Raw genomic sequence first — 27958 nt, 5'->3', positions numbered from 1 at the left:
CAGAACCTCTCTTTCCCCGCTCCCTTACCTTCCACTCACTCTATCCATCGTGTGGGGAATATACCTCCCGCCGTCTACATTCTTCCTCCCTCCCTTAGAGATAATTTGCCTCCCTCTTTCTCTCACTCACTTCCTTACGGGGGCAGGGGAAGGGGTAGCTCACCAGTGGCAGAAGGTTTGTTTTTCCTTCCCTGCCATGCACTCCATTGGCTTGCCGCACAGTGGGAGGGGGGAAGGAAGGAGCGGCTTGCGGTGGGGGAAGGTTCAGTTCATGTCTCCTTCCCCGGTTCCTCTGGCATACCATCATCGTGATGCACCAGGAAACAAAGGAGAGAGGAAGGCTGGGAGGCTTGGGGCAGAGGAAGGAGCTCCACGAGCCAGGGAAAAAGGAAGGAGCGGCTTGCAGCTTTGCCCTGCCTTCCCGGCATGCCATCGGTGTGGGAGAGGAAGGAGCAATGCGGGTAGGGTTGCCAACAGTCCATCATTACCCAGAATGTCCCTGTTTATGGGGGGGAAATACTCGCCCCGTTTGGGACTCAATTCCTCCCGCATTTTGACTTAAAAAAAAACTTTTTAACTTTTAGAACTGCCGCTGCGTGATGGCAGGGATGGCAGCAAGAGCTCCACCCGCCTCCCAAACCATGACGGGTTGAGGTCGGGGTGGGCATGCTGGCCGGAGGCAGACGGAAGAGACGGCAGCGAAAGAGCTCCTCACTCAGGCCTGCCTTCCTCCCAAATGACACAGATCAGGTCAATTTCAGACAATGCACACGCGTGTGCCCGACCTCACCTGTCATGTGTATGTCAGCTTCCTTTCTTGTACTCTTCCTTTACTTAATAGGTTATATCCAAAGCACTACCATCCTTTATTGACATGAAGTGCTGTTTCATGTATATAGGTCACTTAAACTCCACTAGATGCTAAACATGGAACTTGTTTCGGGCAGGATTCTGGATTTTTTTGTTTTTTGTTTTGGTCAAAATGGGTTCTCCTTGTATTAGCCAATGAATGTTCCTGTGAGCTGAACTGAAATTCTGGAGAGATGCAATTCATAAGCTCATCTGTGAACAAATTGTATAATGTTATGTGTTTCTGTTATTGTCATGTCCTAGATCTCATTGCAAATCTTTTAACAGAACTGAAGAAATGAGTTCTCTTTTTCCTTTTCAAGTGTAAATATGACTTCTGTTGGATTTGCTTGGAAGAATGGAAAAAACACAGCTCTTCCACTGGAGGTTATTACAGATGCACTCGCTATGAAGTCATTCAGCATGTGGAGGAGCAGTCAAAGGAAATGACAGCAGAGGTAAGAAACTGAACAATACTGAGAAACTACATAAGGATATATCTCTTTGTCCTCTTTCCTTATTTTTGAATCTGTAACCATAAATAGAATTTACATATTTTAGTTGCATCCTCTTTCACCCTAGTCTTTAGACCTTATATTACTCACTAGAGCTCCACAAATATGGCAGCTGTCTTTCTCGCAGACATCCCCTGTGAACGTTTTTGTTGAAAAATGGTACATAAATATTCCTGATCACAATAGTATCTTTTCCATCATTTCCATTTTAACACTATACTTTGGAGGCAGAAGGTCAGTGCAGAGTTAGAGATCAACCCTCTTCTCTCTCCAGAGGCTCAAAATGGAGGACCTGGTGCTCACCACTCTGGACAGGACCTTGTGCTCTCTGCAATCTGGCACAAGGTCCTGTCCTTCCCCTGCTTTCTTTGTGCATGCTGGAAGCAGGACTCTGTGGAGTCCTGCTGCTGAGCCAATTTAACAATTGGGGAATAAAAGCAGACCTGAACTGAAACTGTGCCAAACACACACACACATCCACACCTAACCAAAACAGAACAAAACCCAGTAACTGCAGCTTCTTTGACGTGGTCTCTGTCTTTTACACAAATGGGCTTCACACATGCACAGAGGCCAGGTCGGTACCTTTCAAGCTTCTGTTCTCCTGTTTTGGTGGAAACCCCACCCCAAACTATATGCAGCTGTGCCACTCCTCATCCACTTAGCCGTTCGTTGTCTGCGCTTCACTAGACATCATTGGAACCTCTGAATTTCGAGCTGCAAGTAGAAAGGATATTCTTATCAGTTCTATTTGTTTTATCCTTTTGTTTCCTCAATGTTATTCCATAGTTATTCTCATAGTTCTCATTTTTTTCTCCACCCCACCCCACCCCAGCTCCCACTCCCAGACAGTTCTGCTGTGGAGCAAAATTACCACCTTCAGATACCCACAGCAGATGCTTATTGAGAATCACACATTATTGGAACTTGTGTACATTGTCAGAAGTTCACTCAGCAGGCCAGGAAAAATAGAGCTTCACGCCTGTGTTCGGTGTTGTGAGAGCAAGTATTGTGCTCCTCCCAAGATCTAGCCACCACGAGTGCTGGAAAAATGTCCAGTGACAACACCTCAATCCCTGCACTACTGGACACTGAAAAGGTGACCCCTGCTTTTGCTGAAGTCTCAGTTGGTACTGAGACCGCCAACTGTCACTGTCCAAATCTTGCTGCCGGCTATACCTTCATCTTTTTCAGCATTGTTACTGCAGACCCATGTGCCATTGGGGTCAACGCCAAAGCCTTCAACTCTGAAGCCCCCGCTCCCCAGGGCTACGTTCGGCTTGATACCAGGATTGCCTCTGAAAAAGAAGGGGTCACAGCTACAGCTTCCTTTGCCAGTGGGCCAACATCTGCCCTTCATTCCAAAAAGGAAACAGCCACTAGATGCCAAGGCTGTTCGAATAGAGACAAAAAAGAAGAAAAGACCTCAGGAAGGTGCTAAACCACTTCAGACTCAACCATCGGTCCCGAGAGGGGATACCCCAGGCACGAGTACATTGGACCCATTACAGCTAGAACCTAAGGAGAAAGCTCCACCCGCAGTCTTGCCGGAGACAGAAGCCTCTCCGAATTACATAACAACATGGCCACACTCTCCAGACCATGACAATGACCTGGAATACTCTCCTTCAGACGCGAGTGACTATATCCCTGATGACCAGGATCGTACCTCTTCACCATTGAAACCTAGGCAACTACCACATCTAGAATCCAAGGGCATTTCTACTCAGTATTGGGACACATATCATCGGGATTGAGACATCTCTTCGGAGCAACAGCCAGCTCAAGGTTGGGACAGATAGCATGCCAATACGACAACACATTTTGCTCCATAGACCCCTGGAGGGAACTTTACTAACCAAGGTACTCCCTATATTCAGAAAGCCATGGGGAGGAAACTCATCGAGGTTGGGACTCAGGCCACCACCCATGATTCCAGGGACTCTTATACTAAATACTGGCCAATTTATTACTCAAACTGGTGTCGTCAGTAACGAGAGGACTTGTATCATGACCATGAATGGGGCCGTACGGACCATTACAAAGATTCACGTTGAACTCAGTCTTGTTCTTTGGATTGCAGAGCAAGCCCATGTCGCCACAGACACTTGGAGCAATACAACCCTACATGTCCACATGAGTACCTGACCTCCAAAACCCACACTCCACCAGGAAAGGGGCATCCTCCAAAGCTGCATACTTGGTGTCCCATGCTCCTAAGGCTTCTTTGGTACTGACAGAACTGCAAAAGCTACCCAGGACCCCAAAAGACTCAGAACCCCTTGAACCCAAGTGCTTGGGTTCGAGCCTAGAGAAAGATTCTGAAGAGGAGGCACAATCTCCATTCTCTGAGTTGACCTCTATTGGATCCTCTCCACAAGATTTGTTGGCCAATCTGAAGCTGGTTTCACCTTTGGAGGACTTAAATTTATACTCCAATTGTGTGTCCAGAATGGCTGTGGCACTGGGTGTTAGCTTGACCAACAACAAAAAGGTGAACTGGATCCCTTGTTTGGGTTAATAGATGCTGATGCTCATATCCCAGTGTCTTTGCCCATGAATATGGCCTTACTTGAAATTGTCAAAGCCTACTGGAAGAAGCCTTCATCATTACCCCAGCCTACAAAATGTCTTGATAATTTCTACAGGGTCCAAATGGAGGAGGAAGCATCAGCCTTCTTACATTGCCACCCATCTCCAAATTCTATAATTGTGGAGGCTATGTTAACAAAGACATGGAGAAGAACTACTGCAAACCCGGACGATGGAAAGGGAAAGAAGTTAGACATGTTTAAGAACATAAAAACAGCCCTGTTGGATCTGGCTCAAGGCCTTTCTAGTCTAGCATCCTGTTTCACACAGTGGCCCGCCAGATGCCTCTGGGGAGTCCACGTTTGACGCCTTTATTCACCTGCTGCCCTACACTTGAAAATCAAACTACCAAGCTTATAATGCCTGGAACAATCACTTCCTTTAGGGGGAAAATATCACCATTCATTGAACAGCTACCCCTGGATAAGAGAGACCTGGCTAAGATCTTCTTGAAGGAAGCAGCACAGCTAGTAAAGCAGGAGTTATATTCAGTTAGACTTTCCATGCAATATGCTGCCAAATAATGGCAACATCAGTAGCCATACGTAGACACGCCTGGCTCTGGTCCTCAGGCCTTACGTAAGAAACCCTGTTCAGGATTAAGGACTTGCCCTTTTGAAAATCAAGCCCTCTTGGGGGACAAGACTGACAAGACCTGCCAAAAGCTGTAGAAGATGAGAAGCACAGCACGCTCTGTGTCCTACCAGTCTACAGTGTCTAGACTGCCAAAGATGGCAACTGGCCATGCTACCAGTCCTCACACTCATCTTCCCAACAAACCTCATCCGACCGCTCCTTTCATCCCCCAAGGTTTACTCCTAGGACAAAGCCACCCTTCACGTCAGGCAAGCCAGCTCCTCAAAAGCAGAGGACCTCAGGTTACCTGAAGAAGCAATTACTTCCCATCTTGGGTGACAAGTACCCACCTAGCCCTATTTTGCTCAGCTTGGGACAACATCACTTCAGACCAATGGGTTCTCACAATAATATGCCTAGGCTATGCTCTGGAATTTGTACACAAACCAAATCACTCACACATGCTTACCATACTTCCAACTCTTATCCTCGAGGTGGTGGTCATCGCCCTCGTATGTGATAGAGGAAGTAGCTGCAACCGCAACACCAAGTTTTTAATCCTGTTACTTTGTAATCCCAAAGCATGATGAAGGCCTTTGTCCCATCTTAGATCTCGGAGAGCTCAACAAATACATTTTGTACAAACGTTTCTCATGCTCTCAATTTCAACCACCTTGTACCCACTCAAGCACAATATGTAGCTAGCATCCCTGGACTTAAAGGATGCCTATTATCACATCTCTATATGGCCACAGCACTGAAAGTTTCTGCGCTTCAAAGTGGGCAAGGTCATGTCCCAATTCAAGGCTCTTCAACTCGGCCTGGCCTCTGCCCCCCATTCACGGAGTGCATGGCCCCTGTGGTAGCCTTTCTGCAACAAAAGGGCATCCAGATATTCCCTTATCTAGATTATTGGCTCATAGCTGCAGACTCATCTCAGGAAACATCCACAGCTCCTGAAAGGACCATAACTGTCCTGAACTGCTCCTGAAAGGACCATAACATGGCTGCTCCCACCTATGTGCTGCCACACACTCGTCTACACATGTGTGTGTTTCAGAGGTAGTTCCTTGACACCTTCAATCCATACAGAGACTCCCCCGATGCCCTTCTTCACCCTCCAGAGCATATCCAGACGGTTGTCAACTGGTGGACTCATCAAGGCCACTTGTACAGAAACCCATTCCATTCTCCTATGTCAGAAAGGATAATCATCATGGATGCTTCTGAGATGGTTGAGGCGTGCACACAGGGATCCTGTATCTGAGTGGCGCCACTGGACTACTGCAGAGTGTCTCAGGCACATAAACTACTTAGAACTCCTCACGATTTTCCACACTCTAAAAAGCTTCCTGCCTCTCATACAGAACTTGTCTGTCACTGTCCAAATGGACAATACGACAGCCAAGCCTTATATAAACAAGCAACAAGCCGTATATAAACAGATCTTTGCTAGCCTTGACCTTTGGTGATGGTGCATCACCCTCAAGGTGATGCCACAGGCAGTACATAGCCAGTGGGTGGAGAACCTTCGTGAAGACACTCTAAGCAGGTCAACTGCGACTTCCCACAACTGGGAACTTGATCAAAGGACTGTGCTCCACATTTTCCATTGCTAGGATACCCCCATGCTGGATGCCTTTGCCTCGGAGGAAAACGCAAGTGCGAAGTGTACTGCTTGAGAGCAGGGAGAAGGACAAATTCTTTAGGGGATACATTTGCAATTCCATGGACAGAGCACTACACTTACCTCTTTCCACTGATTCCATTGCTCCTGAGGATTCTCCTGAAAATCAGGAGGGAGAAGGTCAGTTGTGTTTTAGTGGCACCATGGTGGCCCTGGAAGCCATGGTTCCCATGATTATGGCAAATGGCCAAAGAGTTCATACATCTTTAAATGCATATGCACCTTCTCTCTCAGGCCACAAGGAAAATTCTGCATCTGGACATGAAATCCCTCTATCTGATGTCTTGGAGAACCTTGCCTCCTTCTCCATAGATTTGCATGTGGTTCTTTGGGCATTGAGGAACCTTTAATGGCAAAGTCCTGCACTCACAAATGGAAAAGATTTTGTTCCTTTGCAAACCAATGTAAGTTTGATGTTTGTTCCTTAACTGTTCAGCAAATCTGTTCTTGTTGCACCTGAAATGCTCAGGTTTAAAGTTATCCTCATTGAAAGTTCACCTTGCGGCAATCATCACACACACACACAACCAAAGACTGAAAACTCTTGTTTCCATAATCCAACAGTCAAGCAGTTTCTCAAGGGACTATCTCATGTCCTCCTTGATGACCCTGTGATGGCCCCTACTTGGGATCTCTCATTAGTGTTGGCCTGTTTGCTGAGCCCCCCATTTGAACCCCTAAGCAGGATGGACCCTCACCTACTTACCTGGAAAGTTGCATTTCTAGTGGCCATCCCTTCTGTGTGTAGGGTAAGTAAACTTCGCAAATTGAGATGGATGCTCCCTACCTGATTTTCCATGCTGAGAAGGTGGTCCTATGACCGGACATGCAGTTCTTACTAAAGGTGGTCTCATCATTCCACTGCTCACAGCCAACTAACTTGCCTGCATTCTTCCAAAATCCGAACTACACCAGCAGAGCGCTGCCTGCACCTTCTAGATGTTTGGCAGGCCATGGCCGCCTAGCTTCAGCGGTCCGCAGCATGGAGACAGTCCAAGATCCTGTTTGTGTCCTATGAAGGTCAGAGCAGGGTTGCCAGATCTCCGCACAAATCCTATTGAGGTAGATCATTTCTACAATCAAACTTTGTTACAAGCTGGTGTGTAAACAGCTACCGCCAACTATCAAGGCACATTCCACCAGAACAATGGCTTCATCTGTTGCCTTTGACAGAGCAGTACCACTAGAAATGATCTGCCAGGTAGCCACCTGGGCATCACCACATTCCTTCATCCAGCATTATGCCATCAATGCCCAGACTCACAGGAATGCTGCATCCGGCAGAGCTGTTCTTCAATCTATTTTTGATTAGACCCACCACCAGGTAAGATAGCTTGCTATGCACCCATTTGTGTAAAAGACGAAGACCACATCGTAGAGTGACAGGTTGCTTACCTGTATCTTTGGTTCATCTAGTGGTCATCAGTCCTTTTACATGCCCATCCTCCTTACAGGGGTCTCCTGAAGGCAGACTCCCAAGACTGAGGGGATGAGGAGTGACGCAGCTGCGTATAGCAATTGGGGGCAGGGTTCCTGCCAAAACAGGAGCTTGGAAAGTACCAACATGGCCTCCATGCTTGCATGAAGCCCATTTTTGTAAAAGGACAGATGACCACTAGAAGAACCAAAGTTACAGGTAATCAACCTGTCAATCTCTATTAAATCTGAACCAGAGTAGAAACTAAAAACTATAATAATTCAGGTTACCAGTTCAGAATAAAAGTTTGAACTCCCCACCTCATATGAATGATGTTGTGACTCCCTTACTGACCTTAACCAAGATGAATCATGACAACATAAAACGAAGGATTTCTATATATATCTAGGTTTTGTTTTCTGCTATCTCCAAGGCCTGAAATGCGGCAGGACTGGGGTAGGAAGACTGCTGCTTGAAGGCTGGCTGCCATCAACTATTCAGGGGAGAGAATAACATACTTCAGTGCCCTACTCTAGTGCTTAATCGGTATCTCTTATCGTTGTTGTTACAACTATGTCACAAGTGGAAAAGGCGCTGTCTTCTATTCATTTTATTTAAAATGCATTGATATAATGAGAGAACTAATCAGACATTATTTCACATACTCCCTTATTATTGGACATATTTAAATGTTATATACTCAAAAAATAATGGGCAATGTGCTGATTACATTGTGGCTGAGGGCTGAGAATTTTCCTAACTCACACCCAGGTACCCAAATTTGCCAGGTGTGATAAAAAATCTCCTTAATGTTTTCCCTACCACCAGCAGCCATCCTTTATGGTAGGACAAAACACTGCCTGAACCCCCAAAGTAGTGTGATGTTTAGCCACTTAGGGGAAATCTCCTGGAGCCAAAGGAAGATTCCAAACCCAAGACCTCTTTTAAGTAGCTTTTAGCCTCATAGGTAAGGCTAGCGATAAAATCCAGCTCAATCTAGTTTATAATAAAAAGATTAAAAGCTTGTTTTATTGCCAAAAAGGAACATAATTTACAGGCAATAAAATTTCAGAATGGAGATGGAAAAAATAGTATGAAAAAGCATGATACAATCCAACATATAGATCATATGGTTGTTAAGATCAAGAGACTTTCACAAAGTTGCAAAACTAGTTTAAAACCTAAGAATCATGGCTGCTACTCTCTGTCAGAGAGAGTTCTTCCTTGCTGGGAAGGAATGCTTCTGTCCCGCCTCAGTGGGGAGGAAGCTGCAAGGGTTAAAAGGCTCTCATACCCAAAACATGAAAGGGAAATGCTTATGCATAAAAGATATCCCAGCTATTCTCACCTGTATACTGGAAGTCAGCTGGATCCAATAGTTAATAGAATTTCTCCATCTGGTTTTGGGAGATCTTCTGTGTATATGTGAGGTGGGCATGGTTGGAGATGGGCCAACTATTATCACTCCCCTGTTCAATAGGAAAGCAATTACCTTAGCTGGAGTTATCCTTTTTGCATCTCTTAATTGATGGCTTACTTGGACATTTCCTTGGTAAGCATTAACCAGGTGTGAATTCCTGACAGGAAGAAGAATGTGTCTGTGTGCTTTCCTTGGCGCCATGAAATGACACCTCTAAAGAGAAAAGGGGTTGATTCATGTCAGCAGCGGTCTGGGCGGGTGGGGTGGGGTGGCGGGAGACATCTTAAACTGTAAATTAGTAGGTGCTTACCTCTCCTCCTGCCGCACATGACAGCTGTTCAGAACAGCGGTGCGCCACCCAGCACTGGCTGCAGCAGAGGATCAGCTCTGCCACTCAGCTTGCGGAGACCATTTGCGTGGCCAGCAAATGGCCTCCATGATTGTGTGGAGGCCAGCTGAGTGGCAGAGCCAATCCTCCACCACAGTGGGTGCTGGGTGGCATGCTGCTGCTCTAACAGCTTTCAAGTGCGGCAGGAGGAGAAGTAAGCACCTACTAATTTACAGTTTAAAATGCTTTCTGCTGCCCCCCCCCCGTCAGTGCCAGCAAAGGCCACCGCTGACTCATGTCAGGGACTTTGGAGCCTTGGCAAGAGAAAATTGTAGATCTGTAACCAAATTTTGGGCAACCAAACCCATTTCTCCACAAGCAGCATCTAGACTAGTTATTCATGGCTAAAACACAAAATTAATTGAAGTCAATGAGACAAGTTAGTTGTAACCAATTTGTCCCATTAATTTCAAGGGGACTAACTTATGATCTTTAAAATAAATACATAGCACACAAGACCAATTCATATTTGCCGCAAGCCACTAGACAAGTGCTTGGGGAGCATGTGGGGCCTTAACTGTAAAATTATTTCATTCTTTAAAAAAAAAATTAAAGGAAAATGGTTTGGTGGAATCATTTATCAAATCAAGTCTTGGGATTCAATGATCCTGTGTCTCATATTAGAATTAATGTCACGTGCGAGAGGGTGAGGGGATGCACTGGGAAGGCAAGAGAACATGACTTCATGAGCGGAGTATCCTGTTCCTTCCCCTCCTCCACACCACCCCAGAGTAGAAAACAGTGTAGGAGTTTCTTGTTAGTCACCTGTTACTGGCTCTGAATATTTTCCCTGCCTTGGTCCTTCTGTGAAATCAGATATATTTGGTTTTATAATTTATTATTGTAACTCCAAAGTACAGTCAAATAGAGCCTTTGCATTGTACTTACCATGGCTTTAAGTCCCCCCACCCCATTGACAGTCTTTATACAAATTAATCACAGCTCTACCTTATTCTACTTCTGAATTGTGCTAGTTATATTTCTGGCTGGCCAATTTGTTCATATGGTAATCATCACCATTTTGTTTGTGAATAAAGTTCTACAGTTTGCAGCTTAAATGTTTGATTGCATACTTGCTTTTGCTTATGAGTAAATTAAAATGAATTATGAGTAATTAAAATGAACTCAGTAAATGTTAATCCCCTCCCCTCCCCTCTTATTTCCTACATTTATTTTCCAGGCTGAAAAGAAACACAAAAGATTTCAAGAACTTGATAGATTTATGCACTATTACACAAGGTTTAAGAATCATGAACTCAGCTATCAAGTATGACTGGAAATTTTATAAATTTGTTTTTAGCTTTATTAGTAAAAAAAAATCAGGTTGTTTATTGCCTTTTCTTTATTCCCCCCCCCGCCCCCGTGCTTTTAGTTAGAACAGCGCCTTCTTAAAACAGCCAAAGAAAAGATGGAGCAGCTGAGTAGAGCTCTCAGTGGAAGTAAGTGTGTTAGTATTTTCTGTGTTACTTCTAGCCCTTAGAATAATGTACTTGTATTAAACCTTTCAAAAGCCTGAGTGTTTTATTGCTTGCTTGCTTAACTTGGGTTAATTTTATTTATTTATTTATTTATTTATTAGATTTATACCCCGCCCAAACTTGCGTCTCTGGGCGGCTAACAACAGTTAAAACACATATAAAAGTTAAAACAGTTCAACATATATATTGCAATATATGCCATTGGGTTTATAACAAAACTATTTGATCTCTGCAGGTATCCATGGTCCCTCACAACTGGGTCTTCTGCGCCTGCACAGGAGTCCCTCAGAAGAATCTTAAGCTCCGTTTAGGCACCCCGGCCTTTTAAGGCATAGTGATATTGGAGCCTTCAAGGGAGCCTATAGAACTGGCTGTGGAGCGCCTCCCTCTTCAGTTCCTTCTTGTGTGCTGCTCGCGTTGCCTTGTGAAGGATCTGCTACTGTTTTCCCCCTGTAAGAGATTGAAATCATATATCTTTCTGGCTGACTATGGACTGTTCTTGACTATTCTTTCTGTGTTGTTTTTTGACTGATTTTAACTCAGCTTCTCTGACCTTGGACTGTTTCTGGACTTTGATTAGTTTCCCCCTTTGGCTTAGGCATCTTACTTCCGAATTTTTGGCTGACTCTGGACTTTTTGTGGGACTTGGCTCCTAAGAGTTTTGAGCGCTGCACTACTTGTAAGAATACTATGCCTTCCTCCAATGGGCATTCTGATTGCCTCATCTGCTTGGGTGACTTGCACAACACCAGTGCTTGTAAAGTGTGTCTATCTTTTTAAAAGAAAACCCGCCTAAGTCGAGAACTTTGCCTTAAAGCGTCTTTGTATGAAAATATCCTTTGCCCGAGTCCCTCATCCCCACCAAAAACCACAGCGCCTGGACTGTCAGCACTGTCAGCATTGGCCTTGACTTTGGCACCATTGACCTCTGTGACTCGATTTCCTTTTAAAAATCTCAAAAAAGAGGACGGGAGTGACCGCATAAACATAAGCACGATGTCCATTGTTTCTTGTTGGGGGAGCCCCACAAGGAAAACGAAAAACATACTCCCTCTGCGACCTTGACCACAACGGCATCGGTGCTGGCCAGGTCTCATTTGACACTGAGCTTGGTGCCGAGAGGCTCGACTCCATCCTCAGCTCATCCTGGGACCTTGTACTCACCTCATTCCTCATTTTCGAAGACTACTGCTCTGACATCGTCAGCACCGGGACCTTCAAGCTCTTCTGCTTCGACTTCAATTGGCTCCGGTTCTGCGTCCCAATCTTCGGCGCCGCTTCGCTCAGCACCGTTGACTTCTTTGCATTTGGCTCCGGCTCTGCCTTTGGCTCTAAGCATTCATCATCTTCAAGAGTTCTGACCTCGACACCCACTACCTCTTCGACCCCATCGGCACCCATTGCCAATATGACTGCTCTTCGCCTTTCATCTGTTTGTTCGATGCCACCATCACTCATCGTTATTTCACAAACTTCAACACCTGCCCAGTCACCTTCTCATCACTTTCCGAATCATCCAGAAATGCCTTCTATAGACTCCCCAGTGTTGCAAACCCTCTTTTGTCAAGAGCTGGAGCGCCTACTCTGATCTGCAAACTACTCCGTCGGGCTCTACTTTTAAGAGGTTCACCCTGTCACAAGGACTTGATACTGATGAACCAGAGTCGCCTGTGCTAATTCCTAAGACACCGAAAGGTGGTCTCTTGACTTTGACACCAAAGTGCCCTTCAGCTTTGCCCTGGAGGGAGAGGTTCCACTTCTCTGACTTCCATGTTCTTATTGACCCCCTCAACTATAATAGTTCTCTGGGGGCCTTTGACTTGCCACATCTCAGAGCTAGAGAACACCTTCACTCCCGTTTCCTGTATAATTCACCTGCCTTACCATATGATTTTCAGGAATACAGGATCTGGGGCGTGATCTGTTGAATCCATTAGAATGGGTTCTGCACCTGCATGGAAGCCTCTTGTGTGAAGTACCACAGCTCGCATTTGCGCCCCCCTGCCACGTGGCTATTTAAGGTGGAAGGAAGCGCCAGCACTTCAGTTCTTTTGTGACCACCATCTCAGGGGGGGATATACCAGACCCCTTGAATGTGCAACCTTCTGACCCCTTCAAGAAGCCATCTATACCACCTGTACCTTCACCGGTCTGCCACACCATTGCCTAGGGCCCTGCCGCCCACACCAGTGCTGCTGGTGCTGCCGGTTTCTGAGCCTCCTAAGCATCCTCAGACGCCTGCCCTTCCAGTGGCCTCTGACCCTATACACCCAGTTCCCCCACCTGTGCCTGCATCTCCTGCTCCTTCTTCACACCCGGTCCCAAGGGACCCTATGCTGGATGACCCTGATTCCGACGGAGAGTCCTCGTACCCCTCTGAGCCGGACTCTGACATCACTGATGTGCTGCTGAACACTTCTCTCGATGATACTGTGAGGACTTAACCGTCAAACCCGCCTTCTGAAGAAACTAAATCTTATTGGGTGCAAATCTAAGAAATGGTGAAAGCTTTGGGCCTGGAGGTTCATCCTCCTGAAGATGCTGTTACAGACCCTGTATACAGTTACGTGGCTACCATGTCTGTAGCACATCCCACTGTGCGACCAATGTTTCCGTCCCTGGTGGCTGCTTCTAAGGCTGCTTGGTTGACCCCAGTGACTTCTACTCTCTCTTGTAAAAAGATGGAGAGCCTATATCAGGTCCAGGAGGCTTCTTGCCCCTTTCTTTTCAAACATCCAGTACCAAATTATCTGGTAGTGGACTGTGCACTACAAACCAAGTCTGCTTGGAAACATTTGGCCCCTGTAGATAAGGAAGGTTGTAAACTGGATTCTATGGCGCAGAGGTTTTACTCCTCAGGATGTCTTTCTCTCAGGGTCCAAGTCTTGGGAACAACCCAAACAGTCGTTTTAATGTTTCGGACCTGAAAGTTTCTCTCCCTATTTCTTCGCCTGGCACCTGTTTGCCCCCTTTCTCCCTTCCTGGTGTCAAGTGACATCAGATGCCTGGGTTTTGTGCATAGTGGCCAGTGGCTATGCTATTGAATTTGACTCTCTACCTGCCCATGTGAGCATAAAATAACACCCACACAACTCTTATCCTTGAAGAGGACGTTACTTCGCTGCTTCAAAAGGATGCCATAGAAACAGTTCCACCTTCCTCGATGCACACTGGTTTCTACTCCAGATACTTCCAGGTCCCTAAACATGATGGTGGGCTCCGCCCCATCTCGGATTTGCAAGAACTGAACAAGTTTGCCCAAACGTCCAAGTTTCGTGTGATTTCTCTACAGTCGATTTTACCACTACTGTGCGAGGAGGAGTGGTTTGCATCCTTAGACCTGAAGGATGCTTACTTCCACATCTCCATAAGGCTTTGACATCGTCTTTTCTTGTGCTTCTGCCTGGGCACCAGTACAAAGTGCTCCCGTTTGGCCTCTGTAGTACTCCTAGAGTTTTCACTAAGTGCATGATGGCTGCCATTGCCTATCTCCGCATCCAGGGTGTCTCTGTTTTTCCCTGTCTAGATGACTGGCTTTTTACAGCAACGGAAAAGTCTACCCTACTGTTCAATCTACAGTTTCCCCCCTCTCTCTCTCCTGGCAGATCTGGGGCTCAGTGTTAATCTGAATAAATCATTCCTGACCCCCCAGCGTGCCATCCACTACATCGGTGTGATCCTGGATGTGGGCAAGAAGCATGCATAATTACCCGAAGAACACATTCAGGCCATCTCTTCCATGGTGGTTGCTTTCGAGGCAGCTCCCCAACAATGGGCTCAGTCCATCCAACGTCTGCTGGGCCTTTTGGGCTCATGCACCATGACTGTGGAGAATGGATGCTGAGACTGCAACTCTGGCTGCTGTCTGTCTTTTGGCCGAACCTAGACAGTCAGAACAAGTTAGTCTTGCCAGAGACTGTTCTCTGAGACCTGCTCTGGTAGTTCCTGCCTGAGTCCCTTTCGCTAGGGGTCGCCTTTCAGGAACTGAACCCTACGATATCAGTCACTACTGATGCTTCCATGCAGGGTTGGTGTGCTCACTGTGGTTCTCTCCAGGAAAGGGTCCTTTGGAATTCCCAGCAGCAGGAGCTGCATATTCACTTTTTGGAGCTCTTGGCAGTCTTCCTTGCTTTCAAGGCATTCCTACCCTTCCTTGAAGGCCAGGTGGTTCAAGTTTACATCAACAATACTACGGCTATCACCTACTTCAACCATCGGGGGGCACTGTCTTTAAGTCCCTGAATAACCTCACGTTACAGTTGTGGGAAAGGTGCCTGAAATTTGACATCTTCCCCATGGCTATACACATTAAGGGGGAAGATAACATCTTGGCTGACTCCCTGAACCAAGATTCTTCCCTCCATGAGTGGGAGTTGAATGACTCTGTTCTGTCAGATGCCTTCCAGCTGCAATGGGAGGACAGACTGTTTTACCTCTTCCCCCACTTTTCCGTTAATGTCCAGAGTGGTGGGGAAGATACTACAAGCACGTACACTGTGCGTCCTAGTCTGCCCTTCGTGGCCCAGGCAGCCCTGGTTCCCAGCTCTCCTTCAGCTATGCAAGGGCTCTTACCTTTGCCTTCCACTTCAACGGGACCTTCTCACGAGGGACAGGAGACTAATCTTGCACCATGCCCTTTGGACCCTCTCGTTGACAGCGTGGAGGCTGAACCTTTAGACAAGATCCTAATAAATGAGAGAAATGCATCAACGAGACAGGACTATATGCGCAAATGGAAGCATTTCATGTCCTGGGCTTTGACCCGTTCCAAGCTTTTACCCATTCCCAGGCACGGCTCGTGGACGCACCTGCGGGGGGGGGGCAGGCAACTTCTTTAAGGTAAATGGAGCCAGTGCTCCATGCCGCCCAGCAGCCCCCGTGGTGGGGAATTGCCTTCTCCACTCACCTGGCTCCTGCGGAGGCGAGCCCCCGCCAGCGGCCAGGTGAGTGGCGGAGGTGATTCCCCGCCGCGGGGGCTACTGGGTGGCACGGAGCACCGGCTCTGTTTACCTTAAAGAAGCCACCCGCCGCTCCCCCCCCCCGAGGAGAGTTCACAAGCTGCGCCTGCCCGTTCCAAGCTTCAATATGCCAGTATTCCTGTACCTCGCCTCTCTCAAGGGTTTCAGTCTCTCAAACTCCTCCCTTAAGGTTCACCTCACTGCCATCTCCGTTCGCCACCTGGGCTGGGACGGCAAGTTGATTTTTGTCCACCCTGACTCTAAACGTTTCTTGAAAGGGGTTAACAACCTGGACCCCCTGGTGTGGGCACTGGTTGAGCCTTGCAGCCTTGTGCTGTCCACACTCACGGAGGCCCCCTTTGAACTGCTGTTATCACCAACCATGAAGCTACTGTGCCTAAAGATTGCCTTCCTTTTGGCCATCATGTCTGTGAGATATATAAGTGAACTTACCGCTCTAAGGGCGGATTCACCATATTATACTAGATTTTACCCAGACAAGGTGATCCTGCGTCCGGATCCTGCCTTTCGCCCTAAAATTGTGTCGGACTTTCATATCAACCAGGACATCATGCTGACCATGTTTTCCTGTAATCCATCTACGCCTCTTGAGCGTTCTCTGCACACCCTGGATGTCCGCAGGTGTCTCCTTTATTTTCTGGATCACACAAAGGCATTCAGGAGTTCTAACAAACTGTTCATCCCCTTTGCAGGAGTTAGTAAAGGTTTTGCCATTTCTAGACAAAGATTGTCCAACTGGCTAGTGCAGCTGATTTTCTTCTGTTATAAGAAGCAAGGCGTTCAGCCACCCTCCAAGATCAAGGCGCATTCCACTAGGTCCATAGCTACCTCGGCTGCCCACATGTTAAGCATCAGTACGAAGGACATTTTCAGGGCTGCCACTTGGTCCTCAGACCAGCACTTTGTCCATCACCATGCTGTGGACTTGCATTTTGCTTTAGGGGCCAGTTTTGGTCGGGCAGTCTTGAAGAAATTGCTGTAACTGTTAGCACCCACCTCCTTTTCATGGGAGCTAATCACTGACCCAATTGCGAGGGCCCATGGATCCCTACAGAGATAAACAGGTTGCTTACCTGTAACTTATCTCTGTGAGGATCCATGGTAACTCACAACACCTGCCCAACCGTCCTCTCTGCTAGCTTATTTTTGACATTAATAACTGTTTCCCTACCTGTGCTGCTGTGATTGCTGTCTTCTTCTATCTCTGGATGTTATCAGTCTCTCTTGCAGCTGACTATCAGGAACTGAAGAGGGAGGTGCTCTACAGCTGGTTCTATAGACTGCCTTGAAGGCTCCAATATCACTATGCTTTAAAGGGCCAGGGTGCCTAAACGGAGCTAAAGATTCTTCCGAAGGGCTCCTGTGCAGGCGCAGAAGACTCAGTTGACTGTGGATCCTGACAGAGATCATAAGTTACAGGTAAGCAACCCGGGGGTTTTTTATCTCAGAAAAAGTGATATTCTCTGCAGTGACACTGCACCAGAAAGTATCTTCCCACACTCCAGCTGTCATATGTTTCCATCTTACATACCAAATAAGCTGATGTCAAACTGCTGCCCCCAACCTTCACTCTCTTGCAGGTCTTACCTAGCTTACCCATGCTTGACTACTCAGGCCTTCCTCTCTCCTGGCATTCAGCTGCTCTATATAATATGACTTTCCATCACTTTTATCCACTGTGGTGTGTAAGAACTTTCCTAGCTTCATATGATGTAGACGGAAAGTGGAGGTACCTGTAAAGTAGCTGGTGCCCTATCACTTAGTGGTTGGCCCTGGTTGGGCATAACCCTTAGGGCCCATGTCCATTGAAGGACTGGCCCAGGACCCTGATGCCTGTCTGCTAAAGCTCCCCATTGGGCCATGGCTTACTGGGTGATGGTGAGTGTGTGGTAGCAGCAGAAGCTCTTCTCAGCTGCAGCACCATTTAAAATTTTCTGTGCTTCACCCCCACTCTGAATGGCTAGTAATTTGTAATTTGGCCACCATATTCTGCATCATCTGTAATTTCCAAATATTTTTCATTGGTGGCCCATGTAAAGCATGTTGCAGTAATCCAACCACAATGTGACAGTAGCCAGAAGTTTTTTTTCATGCAAGGGTTACAGCTGGGTGCACTAGCTAAGTTTGGACTAACCTACTTCACAGGGTTGTTGTGAGGAGAAACTTAAGTATGTAGTACACTGCTCTGGGCTCCTTGGAGGAAGAGCAGGATATAAAATGTAAATTAATTAATTAATTAATTAATTAATTAATAGTTTAAAATGCTATTGTCAACAACTCCATTCTTTGCATTCAGGTGCATGTTGCATAATTTCCACAACTGGAACTTTTCTTCATATGTTATCTACTTAGGTATAAGTCCTATATATAGTTGACCACTCACAACCCACTCTTAAAAGGAATTAAAAGTAATACATTTATACATGTGTACAGTGGCAGCCAAGCCACTCCCGCCACCCACCCACCTGCCATCTTCCCTTGCTCCTCCCCTCCTGGTGGGGCCTATCTGGCTCTCTCCAGCAGTGGCACAAGCCATTGCCTTCCTTGTCCTTTTCCTTTGCTCCTGCTCTGTCTTTGAAAAGGAGCAAAGGAAGTGTGTTGAGCGCTGGCCTTCCATGGAGGTGCTGTTAGATCAGCACTCTACTGGCCGCAATACAAAACCTTCTGCTCCTTTTCAAAGATAGATCAGGAATAACGGAAGAGGGCGAGGAGTGGCTAGCACACCACTGCTGGAAAATGTTTGGGGGCCTGGCACCAGGCTGGTGGAGGTGGCCAGTCTGCCACCTGAAGCAGTTTTCTCAGTCTGTGTAACAGGCAGGCCACCCCTGACTAGGTATCATTGAATCACTGAAGCTAGTGATAAGCCAATATTACGTTCTCAAAGTTTAAACTCTGTAAACCACCTTGAAATGCATCTTTAGGCAGTCTACAAAGGGGTTGTATTTTTAGCAGTTATGCAGGGCATTATACAAACTCCACCACCACCACCAGTCTGCTTCTACCACAGGGTCAAGGTCAAGAATGTCTTTAGTTTCTGCCTTTGTTGAAAGGCAAATGCATTCATCTATAGCAAAATGACTATGTCCTTCTGAAAAGTGCATGAAGTCTAACAATGGAGCTATTTATAGACCTCTGCTTACTATCTGAAGTCTAGATTGGGATTTGTTTTAACGGTTTTAATTTTACACAATCATAATACTTTGTACTTGTTTGGAAGAAATTCTAGTGCTGTTGAAACACTCGTCACATCAGCAAATGGCAGTGGGGGGAAAAAACCTATTTGCAATGCCTGGAATTTTCTTTGCAGCTGAAGGAGGTTGTCCAGATACCACATTTATTGAAGATGCAGTACAAGAACTCCTCAAAACCCGTCGCATCCTGAAGTGTTCTTACCCATATGGATTCTTTTTAGAACCCAAAAGCACAAAGAAAGAAATATTTGAGCTTATGCAGGTAAAAGAAGCTTTGTGGCTGCTGCTTTCGCAATTTTTTTTAACAGCTTAATAGTTGTGTGTTTTGAACTAATATTTCAGTAAAGTGCACTTCCATTTAGTGGTCCCTAGCTTTGCATTCTTAGGGCAAGAACTAGCCAAAGTTAGTACATCTGACTTCTTATTGTGAGAGATTTAAGCGTATTCTTAACTCTCCTGTGGAAAACAGTGGGGTTTTAAAAGGCTTAACTTTGGATGGACTGTACCTTTAATGTGTTGAATTTTCTTCATTCTAAGCATCAGATGCCTTCCAGTGGCATAGTAAGGTGTACACTTTATACAGCAAGCCACAACATAAAATTTTTAACTTGAAAATGGCTGCTGATTATAGGGGTGGGGGGAACTGAGGTTGTACTCCAGTTTGAATGTGTGTGATTTTCAGTTCTGCCAATTCTAGTGATCTAGAATGCTACCAGAATTATTTTATAGTGTAACACTTCATTTCAGCATTTCATAAAAGAAAAATACAGAAGTGTCAGTGCAAAAACTGAGCAGGAACATGGAAGTCTTACTGTGGCCTTAAGCCATCCTTTTCTAGGCAATAAAGAGAACGAGGGCTGGTGCGGATTTGTCACATAACTGTGGCCCTTTTGGGGTTTAAAGGGATCAGGAGCAGGTGCTTGGAGTCTCTGAAAGCTGGGGTCAGAGTGTCCAAACTTTGCACTAACCATGGTTAATGTTGGTCAGATATATTGCCTAACCGTGTTTAAAAGAGTGTGGAAATTTGTATGACAGGTGAAGCTTGGAGCACATCTTCTCGTAACTGATGCCTGATTCCTTAACCCTAGTTCAATGTATGTGAAGTCCTTTATTTAATTCAGTGATGATTAAAAGAAAACATTTTAAAATGCTCACACACACGTACCCTTTTTTAAAAAAAATCACAGCCAGCAAATGCATCTCTGCTAAAAATGTGTTGTATTTCTGATTGAAATAACTTATGCCTTGATTGTTTTGTTTTCCCAGGGCAAGGCATTGCAAAACCATTTAGCTACTGCCAAATGCCCCTGCCTTTCCACTTGTCCTTACTTACCATTGATATCTGACAGAAGGTTATTTTGCAGCACCATATTGGGCAGGTGCTGGAAATTATACTGTGCTTTACTTTATAAGGAATTGATAGCGATATTTATTTTCTATTATAGACAGACCTTGAAATGGTCACAGAGGACCTTGCTCAAAAAGTGAACAGGCCTTACCTTCGTACTCCCCGTCATAAAATTATCCGTGCAGCCTGCCTTGTACAGCAGAAGAGGCAAGAGTTCTTGGCCTCTGTGGCCCGTGGAGTGGCTCCTGCAGATTCTCCAGAAGCTCCAAGGCGCAGGTAACCTAATCATATCAGAGATTTGCATGCCCAAAAGAGGCGCAATTTATAACCACCAAGCCTGGTAAGCCTGCCTTACAAACACTCATTTGCTTAGAGATGGCCAGTCAGATATAGAGTGATCGCTGCAGTAGCTTGTTCCTTTAAAAGTTTTTTTTTTTTTTAAACTAAGATCTTGGTTTCACCACTTCGTACTTTACAATTTTAGGTCATGGACTTGCAGCTATGCTTGTGACCAAAATTGTAATGTGGGAAAGGTTTGTACATGTGACAGTTTGCAAGAAATGTTTGTGGTGGGCTGCTCCTTTGCTACTGCAGAATACTGAAGGAATTTTAACTGCCAGATGTCTACTGCCTCAGCTGAGTTGTGTGTCACAAAGCTATCCAGCAGGCAAAAGTTGGTTTACTGCTTGCTGATCCTTTTACATGGATGCAGTAACATTGTCAGTAAGGTGCTAGAGCCCTGTGGAGTTTGAGATAGAATAGATGCTTGAAGTACCAGTTACATTATCCAGTTGCTGCCGTAGTAAAATTAAGATTCTGCACTTAGAGGTAGGTTTTTAGGGAACAACGTAAGTTAATTAAAATGTGATGTTGCAAAAGTGTCCTGGAAATGGAATGCCAGAATAAAAAGGCAGCATAGGTTGGTCAGTCAATGAAGTTAACTGAGGATATAACACATAGTTTGTTGAACTAGTTCAGAGACATGATATTTTAATTCTGAATGTGCAGTAGACCTCTATTTTTTTTAATACATGCGCACACGTGTGCACAAAATCTTGGGATGTGTGAGTGTTTCTGAACCATGTAGGTACAAAACTAACTTGAGTAGACCTGTTTAATCTATGGTATTAATTCTGTAGCTACCATTTCCCAAGCTGATTTGGGTGGCAAAATATATTTTTAGTCAAGATGGGCAAAGAGTGTTAGCTGTTCACAATTACCACAAGTGTGGTCTAGTTGATAGAATGCCAGGCTAGCAGCAGGAAGACCTAGGTTCAAATCCCAGCTCACTGGATAGACTTGGATAAGTCACCGTCTCTTAGCCAAACCTACATCATAGGGTTGTTTTGAGGAGAACATGGATAGAGATTTGAACCTAGAATTCTGTCCATGCTGGTGGCAATTATGGATAGCAATAGTTCTTCTACCCATTCTGTTCAAAACTTAATTACAGTGCTCTGTTGTAGATCCTGGACTAACTACAAATTTTTAACTTGTAAGATGTAAAGGATAGAATCCCAAACAGCATTGTATCACTTTAATTCAAACAAATGTATTATGTTACTGTTCATAATGGGCAGTCATGGAACACAAGTCAAATTGAAATCAGTGTAGGCAAAGGCTGTATATCTTTTAGTGGGAACTGGGTAAAAAAGCCAAGAGGAATTATGCCCTATATTTTGTAATGGGCCCCTTTTGCTGCTGTGCTTTCTGCCAATCTGTTGATTCAATGAACAGCATGGTTCTGTGCAAAGAATCATGTCTAGTTTAGTCGGCCTGCTAGATATGAATTATTACACTGTTACTCACATCATCAGTTGTGCTACATTTGTGAAGTGTTGCTAGCTTCACACTAGATTAAGCTACGGTATTTAGCCACTCCAGAATGTTGAGTAATTTTATAGTTCTCCATGTGCTTCTTTAGATGAGTAAAATTATAACATCCATAACTAACATTTAAGTATCAGTTTAGTTTTGTTCGTAGTTGTTGGCTGAAGAGGCCAATTTATAGTTTATACTATTCTCCAATAACAAAGTCTGTTTAATTTATAGCTTTGCTGGCGGAACATGGGATTGGGAATATTTAGGATTTGCATCCCCAGAGGTAATTTTTGGTCACTTTTAATTATGTACATTGCATATTAAAGAAATGATGATGGAATTTCACTTCGCATGATTTCTAATGTTGTTGCAAACTGCACCAAGGTTTGCAAGGTCTGGATGAGCTTTCTATTTTTGCTGCTTTACAATAGAAGGAAATATATTATTTTAAGTTTATACTCTATTGGCCAAAATTGAATATTCTAGGGTCAAACAATATCTGTCCTCATTTGGCACACTGTCCCCCAGCAGTGCTTTAGCTGGGCAGGGCAAGCACTAAGTTGATTGTATAGCTAAAGTAGCTTTCTTTTCCTCCTAAGTGGGGAAGAGTCTTCCTGTTCTGTCTCTTGCGAGGAATACTCCCTGTCTTGTTCCTTCTTATCAAAGAAGAAAAGAGGTGCACAGGCTTATCATGACCAGGAGATCCTTTCCAGTACTGCAACATCAAGATCTGGATCGAGAGCCGTTCAGATCCATAAGAATGGGCTCTACGCCTGTGTAGAGACCATGCGGTAACCATGCCGCAGCTTGTTGAGGCATCCAAGTCCCGCCTCCATGCATGCAGTATGCTGTTTAAACGTGGCTGGATGTTGCGTTCCTCAGTTCTTTTCCTACCACCTTAGCATTTGGACCTCGGTCTGATACTCCTTCATAGGAAAGTTTCTTGTGAGTTTGGGGAGAGGGGGGGACAAGAGGTGTGAGGGCTGCAAAGCAAAACTCCCCTCGAAGGATTTGCACAATCTGTGCCTGATAAGTTTGGGAGAGGAACATAACATTTCGGCATGTAAAATTTGCCTCTTTTTCTCCAAAGAAACTCACAAAAACAGGGCTCTGAGATTACGAGCAGCTATTTACAATGACGTGTTGAGTCCATCTACTCCCGGGGCACTGCATAAAACACTGCCAAATTCAGCCTTGGCCTCGCCTTCTAAATTGCCTCTTTCAGCACTGGCATCGACTTCAATGAAATCGACGTCGAAGGGGCACACCTTGACATTTTCAGTCTCGAAGAAATCTTCAGTGTTGGTCTCGACACCGAGACCCCAGAAACCATCAACGTCAGCCTCCACATCAAGTCACCAAAGATCTTAGACGTCAACGTCGACATCGTCAGCCCACCACAAATTAACCACGGCATTGAAGCCTTCGACTGGGAATCGTTATAAACATTGTTGCAGTTCTAGTAGGAGATCCGACACTGCGTCATGATCATCGAAGCGTCACAGGATCGGGGACCCTGCGATTCCACCCGAGAAGCGACAACGCCTCATTGACTTAAAGGGGGACCGAACACTATCACCAGTCTTCAGCAGGCTCCTTTGCCTACGGATCAATCGCTAGGTCCCAGTCTGCCATCGAAATCGGCTGTATGGCATCGACAGCATCCCCTCGATGTTGACACAACCTGCCTTCGATATCGGGATTGTCGATATTGAGGGCTCTATCACTTTCACCGGCATCGACCCCTGTATCTTCGTCTCTGCCTTTGATGCCGAGACGTCCTTTTCCACAACATTGACTCTCCACACACTGATAGTCCCAATGTCAAAGCAAGTGACTCCAAGCCTCCAGGCTCCTTTGCCTGTCTTCAAGATCGAAGATGATGATGACCCACATACAGATGTGGACGCTGGTCTTGACCCGTCCACTATGTACACACTACTCTCCATCTTGGACTCTTCCTCAAGCACCCCTTCGACGGCCACTTTCAAGGGGTTCTTGCCCACAGAGGTTGATGTGCCTCCTACTGCGAGCACGCAGCCCGCCCCTCTCACGGCGGAACGTCTACGTACTCTTCCATGGCACACTTGCGGCTTCACACGTGTTCCTTCAGCGGCGGCTGAGGACTCAGCCCCTGTTTTAGGAGCCAGCACTCCGGCTGCACCCTACCAACAGCCATGGAAGCCATTCGTGCTGCTTTCCTCATCCTTGGCAGTGCCCTCCTTGTGGACATCGACTGGCACAGCATCACAGACAGGACCCTTACCAACATCACAAAAAGCAGTTCAGGCTACAGGCCCATCAATTCGCTTCATCGCTACACAGACTGGACTGGTGGCCCCCGTTGTCTTCCACACATACTCAAATAGCCTTTCCAGCTCACCTAGTGGCTTGGCATCTGAACACTATGGCTCCTCTGACTTTGAATCTGACCCAGAGGGGGAGGACACTTTGGTAGAGCCCCCTACAGATGTAGCTCCATCAACTTATGTTTCCCTGAATGAAGAGTTAAAATGTTACCATAAGCACGTCCATGCAATGGAGGAGGCATTGAGTCTCGACCTGTGCTCTGAATTGCAGACTATTGACGACCCACTCTACAATTTTATGATAAAAACTCAGAGTACTGCTCCGGTAGCATTGCCCATGCTCCCGGTTATCACTCGGGCGGCAAAGTGCGCATGGGAGGTTCTCCACACATCGATCCCCATGTCTAAGTGACTCGAGCGTTTGTATAGAATACAAGAAAAGGAAAATACATATCTTTTAAAGCACCAAGCGCCTAATTCTCTAGTGATTGATTGTGCGACTGCCTCCAAATCTGGAAAACAGCATGTGGCTCCCCCTGAAAAAGAGGGTAGGAAGTTGGATTTATTGGGACGAAAAATCTACTCGACCTCCTGCTTATCCATCAAAGTGGCGAACTACACTGCTTGCACAGCCAAGTACACACAGTGTCTGGGAAGACTTGCAAGAGGACTTGGATTCCTTGCCTCCTGAAGACTTCAAGCGGAAGTTCCACCAAACCCTTGAACGATCGGTGGAGCTGACTAAGCAACAGCTGAGCATAGCCAAACATCTGGCAGAGTCAGAATCCAGATTGCTGATGACCGCTGTGACCTTGCGCAGATATGCCTGGTTGTGCTCTAGGAATCTTCAGGCAGGCATGAAGAACAAAATTAAAGGACTCCCATTCAACAGTTTTGGTTTCTTCCGTGAGTCAACAGATAGTACCATGGAGTAATGAAAAAATCAAAGGTTACGGCAAATACTTTCACTGCCCAGCTGTCAACTTCATCCTATTCATCCAGGTTCTGCACTTCCTATTCAAAACAGCGGCCACCCTACCACCACCAAGATCGCCGGGACTTTAGATGGCAATTGTCCCATACCATAAGTGAAATTACTCGGGCAAGGCCAAACAGACGCAACCCCGTGTGACCAAGATATCAGACGCCCAGAAGCGTTTTTGAGATTCAAGCCTGTCCACCAGAACCACCCTTCTCCCCATTCCTGCCTGCGGGGGATCCAGTATCTTAGACAATGGAACACACCATTGATCTGTGCCTGCCATCTCCTTCCATCAGATTGGCAAGCCATGTCCCCGCATGGCTCCATATAACATTGGACCTCTGGGTCCTGAAGATCATATCCTCAGGATAGGTCAGGAGAGCTGGTCTTGTGGTAGCAAGCATGATGTCCCATTAGCTAAGCAGGGTCTGCTCTGATTGCATATGGATGGGAGACTACATATGTGAGCACTGTCAGATATTCCCCTTAGGGGATGGAGCCGCTCTGGGAAGAGCACCTAGGTTCCAAGTTCCCTCCTTGGCATCTCCAAGATAGGGCTGAGAGATTCCTGCCTGCAACCTTGGAAAAGCCGCTGCCAGTCTGTGAAGACAATACTGAGCTAGATGGACCAATGGTCTGACTCAATATATGGCAGCTTCCTATGTTCCTAATTCAGGGAGACACCACAGTTCACAGGAATGAGATTCACCCTTCAGTCTGTAATGTCGCAGGAAGAAATGAGGGAACTGTTGGAGAAGAAGGCAATCACTCCGGTGTCTCAATGTACCCCTCTCTCGACGATTGGCTCCTGACATCCAAAAACAAAAGCGAGTTACTTTCACAGATCCTATATGTGTTGACTCTCCTTCAGGACTTGGGCATCCAAGTCAACTGGGGAAAGTCCCATTTGGATCCAGTTCCAGTCACCACCTATATGGGAGCTGTGTTGGACACGACAAACCAAAGGGCATTCTTGCCAGAAGAACGATACCTCTGCATTCGGAGCCTAGTACTTCACTTTCAGTAACAGCCTTTACAGCCCATACAGTCCATCCAACGACTTTTAGGACTGATGGCTTCCTGCGACATGGTGATCCGGTATGCTCAGCTGAAGATGCGGAAACTCCTGTTATGGTTTCTGTCACTGTTTCACCCAATCAAGGACAGCCAGCAGAAACGCCTACTTCTTCTAGATCCTGAAATCACTGTCATGGAGGTCAGACTGCAAGAACCTTCTAGAGGGCGTGCCTTTCCAGACTCCATTACCATCTGTCTGGGTAACAACCGATGCCTCCCTTATGGGTTGGGGAGCACATTGCGACGGTCACCAGATTCAGGGGAAATGGACATCACAACAGAGTTGTCTGCATATCAGCTTCCTGGAACTGCTCATTGTTTTCCAAGCATTTCGGGCGTTTCTGCCCCTTATACAGGGCAGGACTGTCCAGATACATCTTGACAATACAACTGCTCAGGCCTAGATCAACCGCTAAGGAGGGACTGTGTCATGCACACTGTGCACTCTCAGTGTGCATTTGTGGCACTGGTGCATCCAGCACCAGGTATCGCCAGTGGAAGTTCACATTAGAGGCCTGGACAATGTCTTGGCTGACAATCTGAGCCATGTGTTCTTCCAAAAACGACAACACGAATGGCAGCTCAACTCGGAGTACATAACTCCTGTGTTCCACCGTTGGATGCAGCCAACAATAGACCTGTTTGCGACTTCCGAAAACACAAAGTGCACCCGCTTCTGCTCCAGAGAAGGGCATGATCCCTGTCCTTAGGGGATGCTTTCCAACTAGATTGGTCAAGGGAGACGCCTTATATGTTTCCACCTCAACCCCTGATCGCCAGGGTGGTAGCTCGTCTCCTATCCAAACCAACGGCTTTCAATCTCGTAATGCCGTGGTGGCCAAGGCAACCTTGGTTTCCACAAGTACGCAAACTGTTGAAGAATCGGTACCACTATCTACTCCAGGTACAAGATCTCCTCTCTCAGGACAAGAGGCTCATCCTACACCCAGACATCCACACTCTTCGTCTGACCACCTGGCAAATAAGCTCTTAGACAAAATACTACTCAATCATCTGAAACCCTCTACCAGACGGAATTACCTGGGTAAGTGGCTCAGGTTTAAGGCATACGCCAAAACCCATGCTTTTCTGCCAAGACGTGCTTCCATCCGAGACTTACTCCTATATCCGTCCAAGTTAAAGTCACAAGGCCTGGCTAATCTTTCACTGAGGGTCCATTTAGCCACTTTCTCTTCAAAACATCCAGGGTGCGAGGGAAGGACCTTGTTCTCACACCCTCAGTGCAAGGTGTTTCTGAAAGATCTGACTAATTTCTTTCCACCAATCAAAACACTTGTAGAACACTGGAGCCTGTCTCTGGTACTGTCA

General features: G+C 46.0%; 1 protein-coding gene and 1 long non-coding RNA gene across 7 annotated transcripts in view; one reads left to right on the top strand and one right to left on the bottom strand.

The window, feature by feature from the left end:
• Positions 1-27958, top strand: part of ANKIB1 (ankyrin repeat and IBR domain containing 1) — a 130720-nt gene that overhangs the window by 92061 nt on the left and 10701 nt on the right. For all 6 annotated transcript variants that reach the window (XM_053262329.1, XM_053262328.1, XM_053262330.1 and 3 more), the window contains exons 12-17: positions 1173-1307; positions 10625-10711; positions 10817-10883; positions 19209-19354; positions 20538-20716; positions 22493-22544. In XM_053262329.1, coding sequence (XP_053118304.1) covers positions 1173-1307; positions 10625-10711; positions 10817-10883; positions 19209-19354; positions 20538-20716; positions 22493-22544 — 666 coding nt within the window. The remainder of the gene's footprint in view (positions 1-1172; positions 1308-10624; positions 10712-10816; positions 10884-19208; positions 19355-20537; positions 20717-22492; positions 22545-27958) is intronic.
• On the bottom strand, positions 10677-17293 carry LOC128330082 (uncharacterized). The gene is made up of 4 exons (XR_008309948.1): positions 17073-17293; positions 15495-15607; positions 14633-14804; positions 10677-11372 (listed from the first exon to the last, which is right to left on the bottom strand). It is a non-coding gene; the product is annotated as an uncharacterized LOC128330082 (long non-coding RNA).

The sequence above is a fragment of the Hemicordylus capensis genome, chromosome 6 (assembly GCF_027244095.1).
Source record: "Hemicordylus capensis ecotype Gifberg chromosome 6, rHemCap1.1.pri, whole genome shotgun sequence".
In the NCBI taxonomy this organism is placed as follows: domain Eukaryota; kingdom Metazoa; phylum Chordata; class Lepidosauria; order Squamata; family Cordylidae; genus Hemicordylus; species Hemicordylus capensis.
This window is presented reverse-complemented; position numbering and strand designations above follow the sequence as displayed.